General features: G+C 58.4%; 1 protein-coding gene across 4 annotated transcripts in view; it reads left to right on the top strand.

Moving 5' to 3' along the window:
• Positions 1 to 13,109, top strand: part of SORCS2 (sortilin related VPS10 domain containing receptor 2) — a 545,837-nt gene that overhangs the window by 498,234 nt on the left and 34,494 nt on the right. For all 4 annotated transcript variants that reach the window (XM_025386534.1, XM_025386535.1, XM_025386533.1 and 1 more), the window contains exons 12-14: positions 2,926 to 3,002; positions 8,922 to 9,013; positions 9,880 to 9,987. In XM_025386534.1, the coding sequence (XP_025242319.1) occupies positions 2,926 to 3,002; positions 8,922 to 9,013; positions 9,880 to 9,987 (277 nt within the window). The remainder of the gene's footprint in view (positions 1 to 2,925; positions 3,003 to 8,921; positions 9,014 to 9,879; positions 9,988 to 13,109) is intronic.

The following is a 13,109-nucleotide window of genomic DNA, read 5'->3' as shown; positions in this document are numbered from 1 at the left end:
GCCCTGTGAACGCTCAACAGACCCTTCTGAAGGTGGGAGCATCAGCAGAAACTGGAGGACCACGGGGCAGCCCACTCACTTGGGCCCCAGCTGTGTCTCGGTGATCGTCGGTGCTCCCTGTCTCTTGGACTGCCCCGCAGTCCTCCTTGATGAAGTGTGGGTGGGGTAGATTTTGGTGTGTGGCCTTGCTATTTTCTGGCTGCAGGGATAGAGGAAGGATGGAGAGGAAGCATGCCTTCATTCAGTGAGCACTAACTCCTACCAGACTCTGCTGGCACCAAGGAAGGGCAGGGGTCCTGGGCCTGGGGAGAGGAGGCCCAAGGAGACACCAGAACACCCAGGCAGGGAGGCAGCAGGGAAGCTTCTCCCCTCATCACCTCCCACCACCCTGGACCTCAGTTTCCCATCCGCAAAATCAGGGTGTCAGCCTCAGCTTTCCGCAGGCCCTTCCACTCTGACAGCCTGCAATGTGTTCTGTGAATCCCTCCTTCTTTCCCCCGAGACTGTTAGGTGACTGGCAGCCTGACAGCTTTGGTAGAGCAAGGAAAACAGATAGCATTTCTTAAAAGACAGACGTGTGCACAGTTGAAATTACAAACTGCAAATTGGCCCACGCAGTGTGCTGACACAGCAACACTCCTGGCCCAGCTCTGCCTGTGATGTGTGTGTCCCGGAGCGGCTGCTGGTGTCTGGGATAGCAGAAAGATAAAAGGCACCCCTTCTTTCTCTCCTCCCTGCTGCTTGTTCTGTTCATTCATTCACCTCACTCACTTCATTCATTCAGTAGCCATTGCTCAGCACTTTTTGTTTGCCAGGCACCACACTGCACAGAAGGGACAGGTCCAGCGGTACCCAGATTCCACACCTACCCCTCTGCCTCATCCATCCTATCTGTCTTGCACCTGCCCAGGTCCGTGTTTCTTCCCAGGCTGCTCCCTCTTCCTTGGACACCCGGTCCCCTTTCCCTGGGCCAACCATGTTCAGGTCTCCAGGCTCCACTCGGAGGCTCTTTCCTGCCTGAGTCTCTCCTTGAGGCTCTCCTCACGGGTCCACTGTCCTGGCTCTGTGTGCACCTGCGCAGCTGCCCTCGTCTGCTAGATTCAGAGCCCTCGGGGAGCAGGGCCACAGCTCATTCAGCTCAGGCTCCCCAGAGCTCAGCACAGGACTGAGCAGAGAGTAGACACTTAGCAAACGCCATTGAATACGTGCAGGAGAGAGTGAGTGGTGGAGCTGAGAGAATAGGTGGATGGAGGGATGATCAACTGGATGGATAATAGATTAATAAAAGATGGATGGGAGGATGAATAGATGGATGGATGAGTGGATGGGTGGATGGTTAGATGGATGGGTTGGCGGATGGTTGGATGGGTGAGTGGGTGGGTGGATGGATGGATGGGTGGATGGGTGGGTGGGTAGATGGGTGAGTGGTTGGGTGGGTGGGTGGATAGATGGATGGGTGAGTGGATGGGTGAGTGGATGGGTGGATGGGTGGGTGGGTGGATAGATGCATGGATGGATGGATGGATGGATGGATGGATGGATGGATGGATGGATGGATGGATGGATGGATAGATGGATGGTTGGATGGATGGGTGGATGGATTGGTGGGTGGGTGGGTGGATGGATGGATGGGTGAGTGAATGGGTGAGCGGATGGGCGGGTTTGTGGGCGGGTGGGCAGGTGGGCAGATGGGTGGATGGATGGATGAATAGGTGGGTGGATGAGTCGGTAGATGGGTGGATTTACGAGTAGGTAGGTAAATGAATTTCAACAGAGAAGACAGGCACACAAACACCCTGCCACTCTTAGAACTCACTTTTAATTCATCTATTTGAGGACAATCCATCCCCTTTGGAATTTTCCAGTGACTTCTAAACTTGACCCTGGATAAAGTACTTCTGAAAGTGCCACCTAAATAAAGCTTCAAAGGGCAAGTGATATACAAGTCACTCAGCTGTTCTGGGGCCCCAGAACAGCTTCAATGCCATCATCATGGTCCCCATCATCCTGGAGATTTGGACCCCTCTCTCTGCCACAGCCATGGGGTGCAGTGGGAGCCCCAAATCTGTCTCATCAGAAATCCGTTTGTTCGAACCATTTCAGGATGCTGTTTGGGGTGGGCCGGACGCAGCACCAGAGGCTGCTACGATTTTCCTGGTGCTCGTGCTGTTATGCATGGCCATTGTTCTTCCTATAGGAGCCTCATGTGGGTTCACCTTCCTCATCTGTAACATGAGATTGGCTTGGATGCTGGGCATGAGTTCTTCCCATTCTGACACTGCCCACAGCATTAAGTCTGAGCCCCTCTGAGTGGACATCAAGGCTGGAGATGGACCCAATCAGCCCAGTGCTGTGGCTCCAGTAAACCCAAACCACATTCTGTGCCCCCAGTTGGTTTGGTGCCCACCTCACCTTCCTCCCAAATATCCACCCAGCAGCTAGTGAGACCCTGCTGTGTGCCCACCTGCCTTCTCTCCTGCCTCTGGCTCCCCTGCACCCAGTCCCTAGGAGCTGTCTCTAAACACAAACTCAGCCATGTCCTGCCCTGCTTTCAAGCCCCACAGGGGCTGCCCGTGAGCCCACATTGGCCCACCCGGCCCACGTCCTCTCCAACCCGTCCCTAACCACACTCCATGCTTCTTATTTGTGGACCACACCAGTGGATTCTCTGAGGTGCCCGAGCTCTGCCTGCCCTGGGCCCCTGCTGGAGTCCCCTCATGTGGCTATCTTTGGGCAGGGCTGACCCTTCACTGCAGAGAACCAGACCCAGGGCCCCAGCCCAGCAGCCACAGCAGGTCTGTGTGGGAGATGGAGACCCAGGGTACAGGCCACTGTTGCTTGAGGATTTTTCCAGGCTCAAACTTGTTAAAGAGGGAAAAGCTGGACAATCCTAAGGGTGGCGCTGCCCCTTTTCTTTTGGACCAGGTAACCTGGGCTCGCAGCTGGTGGAATATAAAGAAGAAATGTACATCACGTCAGACTGCGGTCACACCTGGCGGCAGGTAAGCTGGCCGGGAGGTGCCCGGCACCCCCACCCCGTCCAGCTGGGACCCTCCGTAGACACTTCTGTCATCCCATCCATTCCAGAGGCTCCGTGGGAGAAGCTCTGAGCCATGTCTCCCATCTTGCAGCCCAAGTGGCTGGAGCCAGGGCTCACGTTAGCAGATGTGCATCTGCTGCATTTGAAAAGCAAGTCCAGGCAGATGGCTCGGACCACCCAGCTGCTCTTCCCATGGTCACTGATGGGGAGTGACAGATGCGAGAAACATCTCCGCACATTTGGACATGTCACTGCGAACATCTGAGAAATGGGGATAAATGCCAGGGAACAGAACAGGGAGGAAGTCCCGGCCAGGAAGCCACATGGCGCTTCTGAGGCTTGACTTGGGCTCTTTCGGGAGCCCAGAGAGAGGCCAGGAGGGGAGTACGGGGGACTCCAGGTTCCTGGCGGGGGCTGTGGACACAGCAGTGGAAGAGAATACGGGGGGAGGAACAGGTTGTGGGGGTCATCATGAGTCTGGGTTGGGGTGTCTGGAGGCTATCCCAGGTCCCGAGAAGAGAAAGGAAGTGAGGAGTGGAGAGGAAGTGCACACTACGCAGGACGCAGCCACTCCCACCAGCACAGGACGGCCTGGGCAGGGTCCTTCTGTGCTCTGTGCAGCTCTGCGCAGACCTCAGATTCGCAGACTAGAGGCGATGGTGCTGGTGGCCCTCAGAGTGTAGAGACAGCGAGGCTGAGGGAGGGATGTCAGCCGGTGCCACGTGTCCTGTGTGGTCCAGGCAGCTCTAGGATCCAAGCCTGAGCTCCCCACCCCAGGAGGGGGCCCTGCCTCATTGTACACTGGTTGTTTCTTTCTGGGAGGCGGAACATGGTCTTTCTGGTTGAAGTTGGCCTGCCAACCTCATGGAGTGGCAGTGTCTGCTTTACATACTGGGGAAATCAATCAAACTTACATGTGACTCTCTCCTTCCAGACAAGACGTTCTGTTTGAGGTCAGTGTTTTACATGCCCGAGTACCCCAGCCACGGCCCCCCTCCCACACAGCAGTGCTCTGGGCACGTGTGGTAATCCCAAAGTGCAGGCTTCACCTGCAGCCCGGGTTGAAGGCCTTGACGTTTTTTAAAAATATGCAAGAAACATGGAATTTTCAAAAGGGCAAAGGCGATTTATTGTATTTTAATATTTCTATTTCACTAAAACTAGTGAAACATGTCTGAAGCTTCTTAAAGGTCACGTCTGTCTATTTGTTAGAGAAGGTTCCCCCGTATGAGATTCAATAGACAGGGTGAAATAGAAGGTTTTCTAATTTCATAGAAACGGATTGCAAGATAGTCGTAGCCGTCACTTTTGCTGAGCAATTTGCTTAGATTTCAAACTTGGGAATATCAGAATTAAATGGGAGAGCATCTAGGAAAGTGCTGAGCTGAGGCCTGGCCAGGTCTGTGCTTGGTGCCTCCCGAAGGACGGCGGGGTGCAGGGAAGGAGAGGGACTCACCTGGCTGGTGGTGGGGGACAGGAGCCCAAGGGGGCAGGCCTGTGCATGCATGTGGCAGGGGAGGGAGGGATGCTCCTGTGGGTATTTTTTTTTTAGTTTATTAGGGTGGGCTGGGGAGGAAGAATGCCCAGGCAGGGGCAGAGTGGGACAGAGGCAGAGAGGGCAGGGTGGTGAGCCCAGGGCGGTCTCCATGGCTTCCTCTCGTGCCCAGGTTGTCAGGGATGCAGTGAGATGCATCTGAGAGAGAACTCAGAATACGAATGTGGAATGCCAGAGTGCATCTGGTTTAATCGACATCACCTTTCAAAAACATGAGTTTCCTAGGATGTTTTGTCTAAAGCCAGAAAATGTTACAGAGCCCCTGGCTGAAACCCAGTGTGTGGGGGAGGCAGGGAAAGGGTGAAGTGGAGACAGGGACTCTGCTCTCCCCATCCGGCCCTGCTGCTTGCTCAGGGCGCAGGAAACCACAGCGATGGACGTCTGAAGACCCTGCAGCCTGCTGGTGGAGTCTGGAAAACCCTGGAGCCACCTTTTCCCAGAGCCCCAAGCTAATGAGAGCAGATGTCATTCCCAGGATGGCCAGGAGGCACTCTGTTCGCCTCCCTGGGGGTGGATGCAGCAACACCTACCTGCCCACGCTTGGAGAGGAGGGTGGCTGGGCAGGCATCCAGGTGTCCCAGTGCAGAGCCCTGGCGTGCACCAGCTCAGGGGGCCAGCTCGGTACCCAAGGGAAACTGCACTCCAGGACTGTCAGGCTCTGAGAAGCCCACTGTCCTCTCACTGCACCACGCCCTGCTGTTCAGCAGCCCCATCTCCCTCAGGGGACCCCCAAAGCAGCCGATTAGGCTCCCGGTGGAGCCAGGGAAGGGGGCTGCAGCCACACCTTCGAAGGGTGGGGAATCATGCTCAGGCATGGCGGGTGCGCTCATCCACGAGGCCCCTCTCCTCCAGCCTCACAGGACCCAGCGTGGTCTCCGCCACCTGCCTCCGCCACCTCCACTGCTGTCCTAGTGAGGGAGCCTCGCTTCTCCTCGGATTTTCCTCCTTCCTGGAGGGGAGCCCGTTGCTTGGGGATTCATTTTCCTCCTAAATCATTGTGGGAGCCTCTAACGAGCCCCTGCCCCTCTGGTCCGTCTCCCCCAGCAACCAAGGAATCTTCTGAAAGGGAATGTGCTCTTGTCACTCCCCGATCAAGCCTTGGGTGTCACACCGGCCTCCAAGCTGCCCATCTGTCCTGGGGCCTGTCCATGTGCCCCCAGGGCTCCCGCCCCAGCCACATGCTTCCTGCTCCCTGGACACAGCTGCCCTCCTGACCTCCAGGCCTTTGCCCCTCTGTTTCCCGCCTGTGATGCCCTTGTGCCTCTGAAGGTTTCCCCAAGCTCCACTTGCCCTGTGAACCCCTCCCTGGGCTACCCACTGATTCAACTCTGGACTCTCCTTAAAACAAGATGTCATTTGTCCACAAAACAATGGCTGAGCCCCTCGTCCTGTGGCAGGGCCTGAAGGGTGAAGATGACAGGGCCCCCTCTCTAGTTGCTGGTACCCCGTGGGCAAGTCACTGTCACTGTGTGGGGACGGTCTGCTTCCTTGGGGGTCTCTCCCTAGGCTATGAATCCCTAGAGGCCAGGCCTGCATCTATGCTGGCACCCCCAACAGAGAGGACCCAGACCAATGGGTCTGTCGGATGGGTAGATCAATGGGGAGGAGAATTGTGGAAAGTTCTTCTTCCTAGTCCCCTAAAATCTGTGCCTGTGACACCGTAAAACCTACAGGCTGTCAACTCTTGTGCAGGAAACAATTTCTATGAATGTAGCCATAGGCAATGTGCTTCTCCAAGCACTTTCCTGAGCTAGCGTCAGGACAGAGGATCCGGGCATGGCAACTCCCCTGCCCCGCTCTGCCCTCGGGCAGACAGGGCTGTGAACCCCAGAGGGAGCACAGAGTGTCGGGGGACATCTGGGGAGCCCCCAGGTTAACTCTGAGTCCCCACTCCAGCCTGCGACCCCACCACCCACGAGAGTGTGTACCCACCTGTGTGGAGGCAAGATGCCCACAGAGGAAGTCCCCGTGGAAGGGGCAGGGGTTGGTGTCTGGCAGTCACCAGCTGTGTGGCCTCAGGCAAGTCACTGTGTCTCTGAGCCTCAGTGTCTCTGGAAAGTGGGCAAATAACCTGTGAGCCTGGCTGCTCTTCAGTGAGATCCTGTGTGCAGGACGCCTCACGGGCGCAAGGTGGCTGCCTGGATCCTGCAAGTCCCTGACGGGCAGCAGCACCCCCACCAGGGAGGTCCTGGAGGCGCCACCCTTCTGTGTCATTTGGCCTCACCTGACAGACCCCAACTCTAAACAGGAAGGAGAAAGGAGGAGGGGAGGGAGAGGGGAAGAGGGAGAGAAGGGGGAAGGGAGAGAGAAAAAAACAAGAGAGAGGAGGGAGGGAGGAAGGGAGGGGAGAGAAGAGGGAGGGAGGGAGACGGGAAGAGCAAGGGCAGGTTTTGAGACACAGCTGCTCGCCCTCCATCATTTTTCGTAAGGAGCCTCTCTTCTTTATCCAAGGCAAAAGTGCTTCCTGGAGAATTCCTAGGAGTGGTGGGAAATGCCAGCAGATTGTGATAACCAGGAGGAAACGCCTGGGGAAGGGCTTTGCAGGGAGGGTAATGGCATGTGCCGAGGGCCTGGGTGTGTTCAGGGAAAGGAAACAACGTGGGCAGGGGCCCCTCCTTCGGGGCCCTGAGGCCATGGTAGGATTTGGGCTTGACTCTAGGGTCACGGAAGCATTGGAAAGTTCTGGTGGGATTGAGGAGCATGGGGGTCAGGACACCTGGTGGACACCAGGGCCAAGGGTGTAGTCTGCCGGCCCCCACCCAGGTCTACTGGAGTTCATGTTCCTGTGATGTGGGGCCTCAGTCCGTGTCCTCCCCAGGGCCTTCTGCTGGCTCCTGGAAAACCCAGCGTTCAAACTCCAAGGGAGACTCCACATGGAGGGGCAGAGCAAAGATGGAGGCAGATGCTTCTCTTTCCAGTGTCCCCGTGATTGTTCCCCAGCTGCCCTTGAATGTCCCCCTGGAACCTAGGGTGTCCCCAGCTCAGCCCCCCAGGGGACAGTGCATGCGCGGCCCTGTTAGGCTCCGCACCTGCTAGGAAGGGGTCAGCCAAGCCTCCTTACTTATCCCGCCCCACACGGCACGAAGTTGCTGCATGCGTGTCCCTGGAAGCTCTGCACAGCTGCACCTTCCTGGGGGGCCCAGGAGCCTGGCTCAGGTGGACATGTCCATAGTCCCCAAGGGCTTGCCGAGACCCTGAGCACACTGAGATGGATGAGCGTGCTGGTCCTAGTGGGGGCTGCCTGGGATGGCTGTCCTCTGTCCCCTCCTGGGCTTCCCTGTGTCCTGCTGTGGGCCACAGGCCTGGGAGACAGATGGGTGAGGGTGGGAGGGCGAAGGGGACCTCCTTCAAGGAGGGGCGGTATGGGGCAAGAGCAATGTGGCAGAGATGGCAGTGCCCTTGCTGGGCATGTTGAGACAGGTACTGGCCGCCCACACGTGCATGTTCACTGGAGATTCAGGGCAGGCCCCATGTGTCCTGCTGTGACTTTGGAGCCATCCCCTACTCTGCCACCTTCCAGCTGTGAGGGCTTGGCGTACCCTCCACCCCTCAGAGCCTCAGCGTCCTCATGTATACAATGGGACCCCACCCTGAGGCTGTCTGCCAACAAGCAAGGCCACCTCCGGTATCCCCTCCCGGGTGAGCCCTGTCCAGGCCACTCAGCCTTTTGTCCCTTGGGGATCTGGTGGTCGGTCATTCATTCACTTGTTCACTTATTCATTCCACACACACTCCCTGGGCACCAAGGTCTGAGCTGAGCTCTGTGGGGTACAGAAGGCTCACAGCGGCCCTGTCTTTGAGGAGCTTTGGCTGGAAAAGACAATGACAGATTAGCACAGTAAGTATTAGGTCAGGGGTTTGGAGCCCAGAGGCCACTCCCCACTCAGCCTGGCATCAGGGAGGGCTTCCTGGAGGAAATGGCACTTGAGCTGAGTCTTCATATCAAATTGGGGTTTGCTTTGACTGAGGCTGTGTATCGTAAATGTTTTTCTGTTTCTTTGTCATCTTCATGTTGCTTGCACTCTTTGTGCCTGGGTTTTCACATAGAGAGGGCTGCATGCCGTGCTCATTTGCAGTTTCCTTGTTCAGGTTGATAGGGTAGAAGTTGCTGTCCGCCATTCAATCATCCAGGGTGCGCTGAGTCTTCGTGGGCTGAGAAAGCTTGGGGATGGCCCGGGACGTGCAGGGAACCCTCAGACTGGCCCTGGCCTCTGCCAGGGTCCCCCAGCTACACATTCACGACCCGCCTCCCAGGAGCCACTCAGCCTGGAATGACCTCCAACCTTCTCAGAGCCCTGCCCTCAGCCACACCACTCTCCCCTGCAGGTGTTTGAGGAAGAGCATCACATCCTGTACCTGGACCACGGCGGCGTGATCGTGGCCATCAAAGACACCTCCATCCCCTTGAAGATCCTCAAGTAATGGCATCTGCTAGCCCCGGGGCTGGGTGGGCAGGCTGTAGGGCGGGCAGGCTGTGGGACGGGCAGGCTGTGGCGCGGGCAGGCTGTGGCGCGGGCAGGCTGTGGGACGGGCAGGCTGTGGGGCGGCCGGGGCTCTTTCTTTCCACCTGGGAACCCTCTCAGACTCTTTCCCAGAATGTCCTCCCCTCGGGGACACAAGATCACAGGGCAACAGCACTAAATCCTAAAGACCAGGGCTGGGGCACACCTCAAAAACCCTTCCGGAATGGTCATCGAGATGGACTTTGTCCTGCCCTCGGGAGACAGGCACAGAGGGAGGCCCCATCCCAGCCTGGGGAGCACGGAGGGTCTTCCCTGAGGAGGTGAGGAATTAGTAAAGTGCAGGGATTGGCACCAGGTAACCCAGACAAGGAAGCCAGCATGTGCCCAGGTGAGAGGGTTGGCAGCTGAAGGCCCTCATGGGGAAGGGAGGGCAGGCAGGAACTCGGGACCCAGAAGGCACAGCCGGAGCAGCTGCCAGGAAGCCAGTATCACTGTAGTCTGAAAAAGAGCTTACTCAACTGCCAGATGGTGGCACTACAACACCAGCCCTGCCACGGGCCTGGCAACCCCTAGGCCAGGCTCAGGCCATGGGCGGGGCCATTCAGGGGATGCAAAGTGTCTGTGTGGTCCCCAGAAAATGCCCCCAGGACTTGCAGCACGATGTGGATAAGCAGATGTGACATAAGCAGATGTGATGCCACCTGTGCTGGCAAGGCGGCTGGTGCAGCACCCAGCCCTGCAGCAGGACCCGCGGGGCAGAGTCCCAGACACACGTAGCTTTCCAGCCCACCCTGGAGACGCTGACGATCTTCTCCCGGCAGGTTCAGTGTGGACGAGGGCCTCACCTGGAGCACGCACAACTTCACCAGCACCTCGGTGTTTGTGGACGGACTGCTAAGCGAGCCGGGGGACGAGACGCTGGTCATGACGTGAGTGCCGGGACCGGGGAGCAATCGCTGGGCGGCGGGGCAAAGCCCTCCCCCAGGTAGGCCATGCTGGGCCTCCCTGGGCCCGCTGTGTCCTTCACCTCTGCAGCCACCTGGGAATCAGGGACATCTGCCACCTGCCCCAGGTCCCCTGCCTGGTGAGGGCAGGACCCAGGCTCCAGGCCGGCTCCACCACGGCCATGGCACCTCTCGAACCGGTGATGATATCATGAGTATTACTATCTACTGGCACCTTTCTCAGCCATATGGCATGAAGGTCTTAGGGCTTAGGGCCTGACACCCAGACAGGTCATCATAGGGCAGAGCTGGCTGTGAACCGCTTGTCACCCATTCGGGGGGCTGAGGCTGCAGCACTGGCCCTGCCCGGCTTCCTTCTGCTCAGCCCCAGCTTGGGCCAAACAAGGCACCATGAGGGGCAAAGGGGCCTCAGGAGCCTCTGTCGTTCAGAGCCTCCCTGGCCCAGGAGCAGAGATGCGGAGGAGAGCGGGGACAGCGGGGACATGCAGGGTTTGACTGCACCGCTGCAGCCACAGTGGGGGACAAGGCCATCCCCAGAAACCAGTGAAGTGAAGGCCTCTCTGGGCGCCTTCGAACATGGGCCCCTGTGACAGCCCAGCTAATTCACGGGTTGGGCGAGGCCTGCGTGTCTAACGGCTCCTGCGACCCCGCGCCGCGCACAGCGAGGCCCCCGCGCCCTCTGCCCACCTCTCATGGCGATGCCTAAGATATCTGGATAGTGTGTCCCAAATTCATGTTTCCCCGGAACCATGGATGGGACCTTATTTGGAAATAGGGTCATTGTCAGTGTAATCATGCCAAGATGAGGCCAGGGAGCAGGGCAGACCCTGATCCAATGACTGTCCTTATAAGAGGACACAGAGACACAGGCCCGGGGGAGGAGGCTGGGGAGGGAGGAGGCCTGGGGGGGGAGGAGGCCTGTGGGGAGGAGGCTGGGGAGGGAGGAGGCATGGAGTAGAGCCGTGCAGCTGCAAGCCCAGGAACACCCGGGGCCCCCAGGAGCTGGAAGGGGCAGGCGGCCTCGTCCTCTAGAGCCTCTGGAGGGAGCTCAGCCCTGCCAACCCCTGGATTTCAGTCTTCTGGCCTCCAGCGCGCTAAGAGAGCACATGCACAATGCTTCAGTGTGGGAGAGCACGTGAGTGATGACTGAAGCCAGCAGAGTTCATGGTAATTTGCCACAGTAGCCCCACGAAGCTGCCGCGACAGGCCACAGCTCCTCCACCTCGAGGCCCAGGCACAGGGAGATTGGACACCTGGACTTTGTACACCTTGTCCTCTGCTCTGTCCCTTCTAGAGCCAGCAGGCCCCGCCCTACCCATTTCCCACAGAAGAGCCAGGCACTGTGCCCCTCACCCTTGCCCACTTGGCTGGAGTAGGCATGTGCTCTGTGGCAGGTGTGGATCTATGGTCTGGGACTGACTCTGGCTGGCTTCAGCAGAAAGTGCTGGCCTGACTCATTCACCAGTTCACACCCTGAGTTTTCCCTTCCAGCTGGCAATGGCCCTTCACGCCCTCGACCCTGACTGGCTCTTCCACTGGCCCCTGAATGCCCCAGAGGGGCCCACACGGATAGGCCCCCAAGAGTGCCTGACCCCAGCCTCTATCTCCCTCCGTGTGCCCCACCCTCCCCGGCAAGCACAGCTCCCAGGAGGCCACGGGAGGACGGCTCCAGGCTGTGGGGAGCAGGCCTGGTTTTGGAAAGAAATGCCCAGCTGGGACGATGCTGCCCACCCCGCCCAGGCTGGCCTCAGCCCGGACAGGGATGAGGCTGGGCTCCGCCCGGGCAGGGATGAGGCTGTGTTCTGCCTGGACAGGGATGAGGCTGAGCTCCTCCTGGACAGGGATGAGGCTGGGCTCTGCCTGGACATGGATGAAGCTAAGCTCCTCCTGGACAGGGATGAGGCTGGGCTCTGCCTGGGCAGGGATGAGGCTGGGCTCTGCCCGGGCAGGGTTGAGGTTTGACTCTGTAGGGCCAGCATGTCCCCTCGTTTGTCAGGGAGTTTGGGCAGACGCCGCCCCTGAGCTCCCCTGGCTGCTGTGGCTGGGACTGGGAGCACAGCCTTGGAAGACACCACCACTGACCCCTGCTGCTTTCTTCCTGCCCACCACCCATCACACCCACCCACCCTCACCCAACTCTGCTGCTTAACAATTAAACTGAGGCTCGGAGAGGAGCGGTACCTTGGCCCTTGCTGCAGGAGGAAACAACTGTGGCCTAGTCCAACTCAGGCTCTGCTGGGCAGCTCTGTGGGCAGCAGCCTGTCCCCTCCAGGCAGAGCAGAGATGGGACCCCCTTCAAGGATGCTCCTCTGCTCTGCCTTCATCCAACATGCATTTATCGAACACCTACTATGTGCCAAATCAGGATGCTTCTCTCCAGGCCGGTGTCCCTGGACAATGGACCGCACACGCTGCACCTCAGTTTCTGCAGCCCTGAAATAGGGAAATGAGTCGGCTTGAGGAGGTGTCAGGAGGATTCGGGGAAGCAGAACATCTGTGCCTGGGAAATGATACTTCCCTTCCAGAGGCCTTGGCTTCCTTGTCTGTAACGTGGGGACTTAAACCCCATGAGGTCGCCGCAAATGAGCCCTCAACTGATGCTCACCAGTGATGCTTGGGGCCTTCTCGCTTCCTGGGTGATGAGCAAGAAATCACCTGCTTAGACTCTGATTCTAGTATAGAGGCCCGGCTTCCGCCCGCTCCCCAGCAGACAGAGATCCCGGCTGGCCTTCCCAGGCCGTGCACTGTGGTGGGATTGAGGGGATGCTTGGACAGCTCTGCTTCCCACCTGGGGTCCTGGGCGAAGTGGAGCATTATTCCCAAGAAGGCGAGGGTCCCCTTCATGGGTCTCCCTGAATATCCAGTACCCGCCGCAGGTGGGTCCCACCGGCCGGCCGACCTTTGATCGTGCATTCGTGTGTTTTCAATGGCATGCGATGGCGCTCCTGGCTGGTCTTGTCCTTCAGCACCCCGGAAGAACAGTGAGCCCCTTCCCCTCCCACAGTCTAGGGGGCGTCCTCCCCTTCCTGGACCCTCTGCCCCAAGTCCTCCCTCCGTCTTTACCAATATGGCCTCCTGCGACAGGG

Source organism: Theropithecus gelada, chromosome 5 (assembly GCF_003255815.1).
Source record: "Theropithecus gelada isolate Dixy chromosome 5, Tgel_1.0, whole genome shotgun sequence".
In the NCBI taxonomy this organism is placed as follows: domain Eukaryota; kingdom Metazoa; phylum Chordata; class Mammalia; order Primates; family Cercopithecidae; genus Theropithecus; species Theropithecus gelada.
This window is presented reverse-complemented; position numbering and strand designations above follow the sequence as displayed.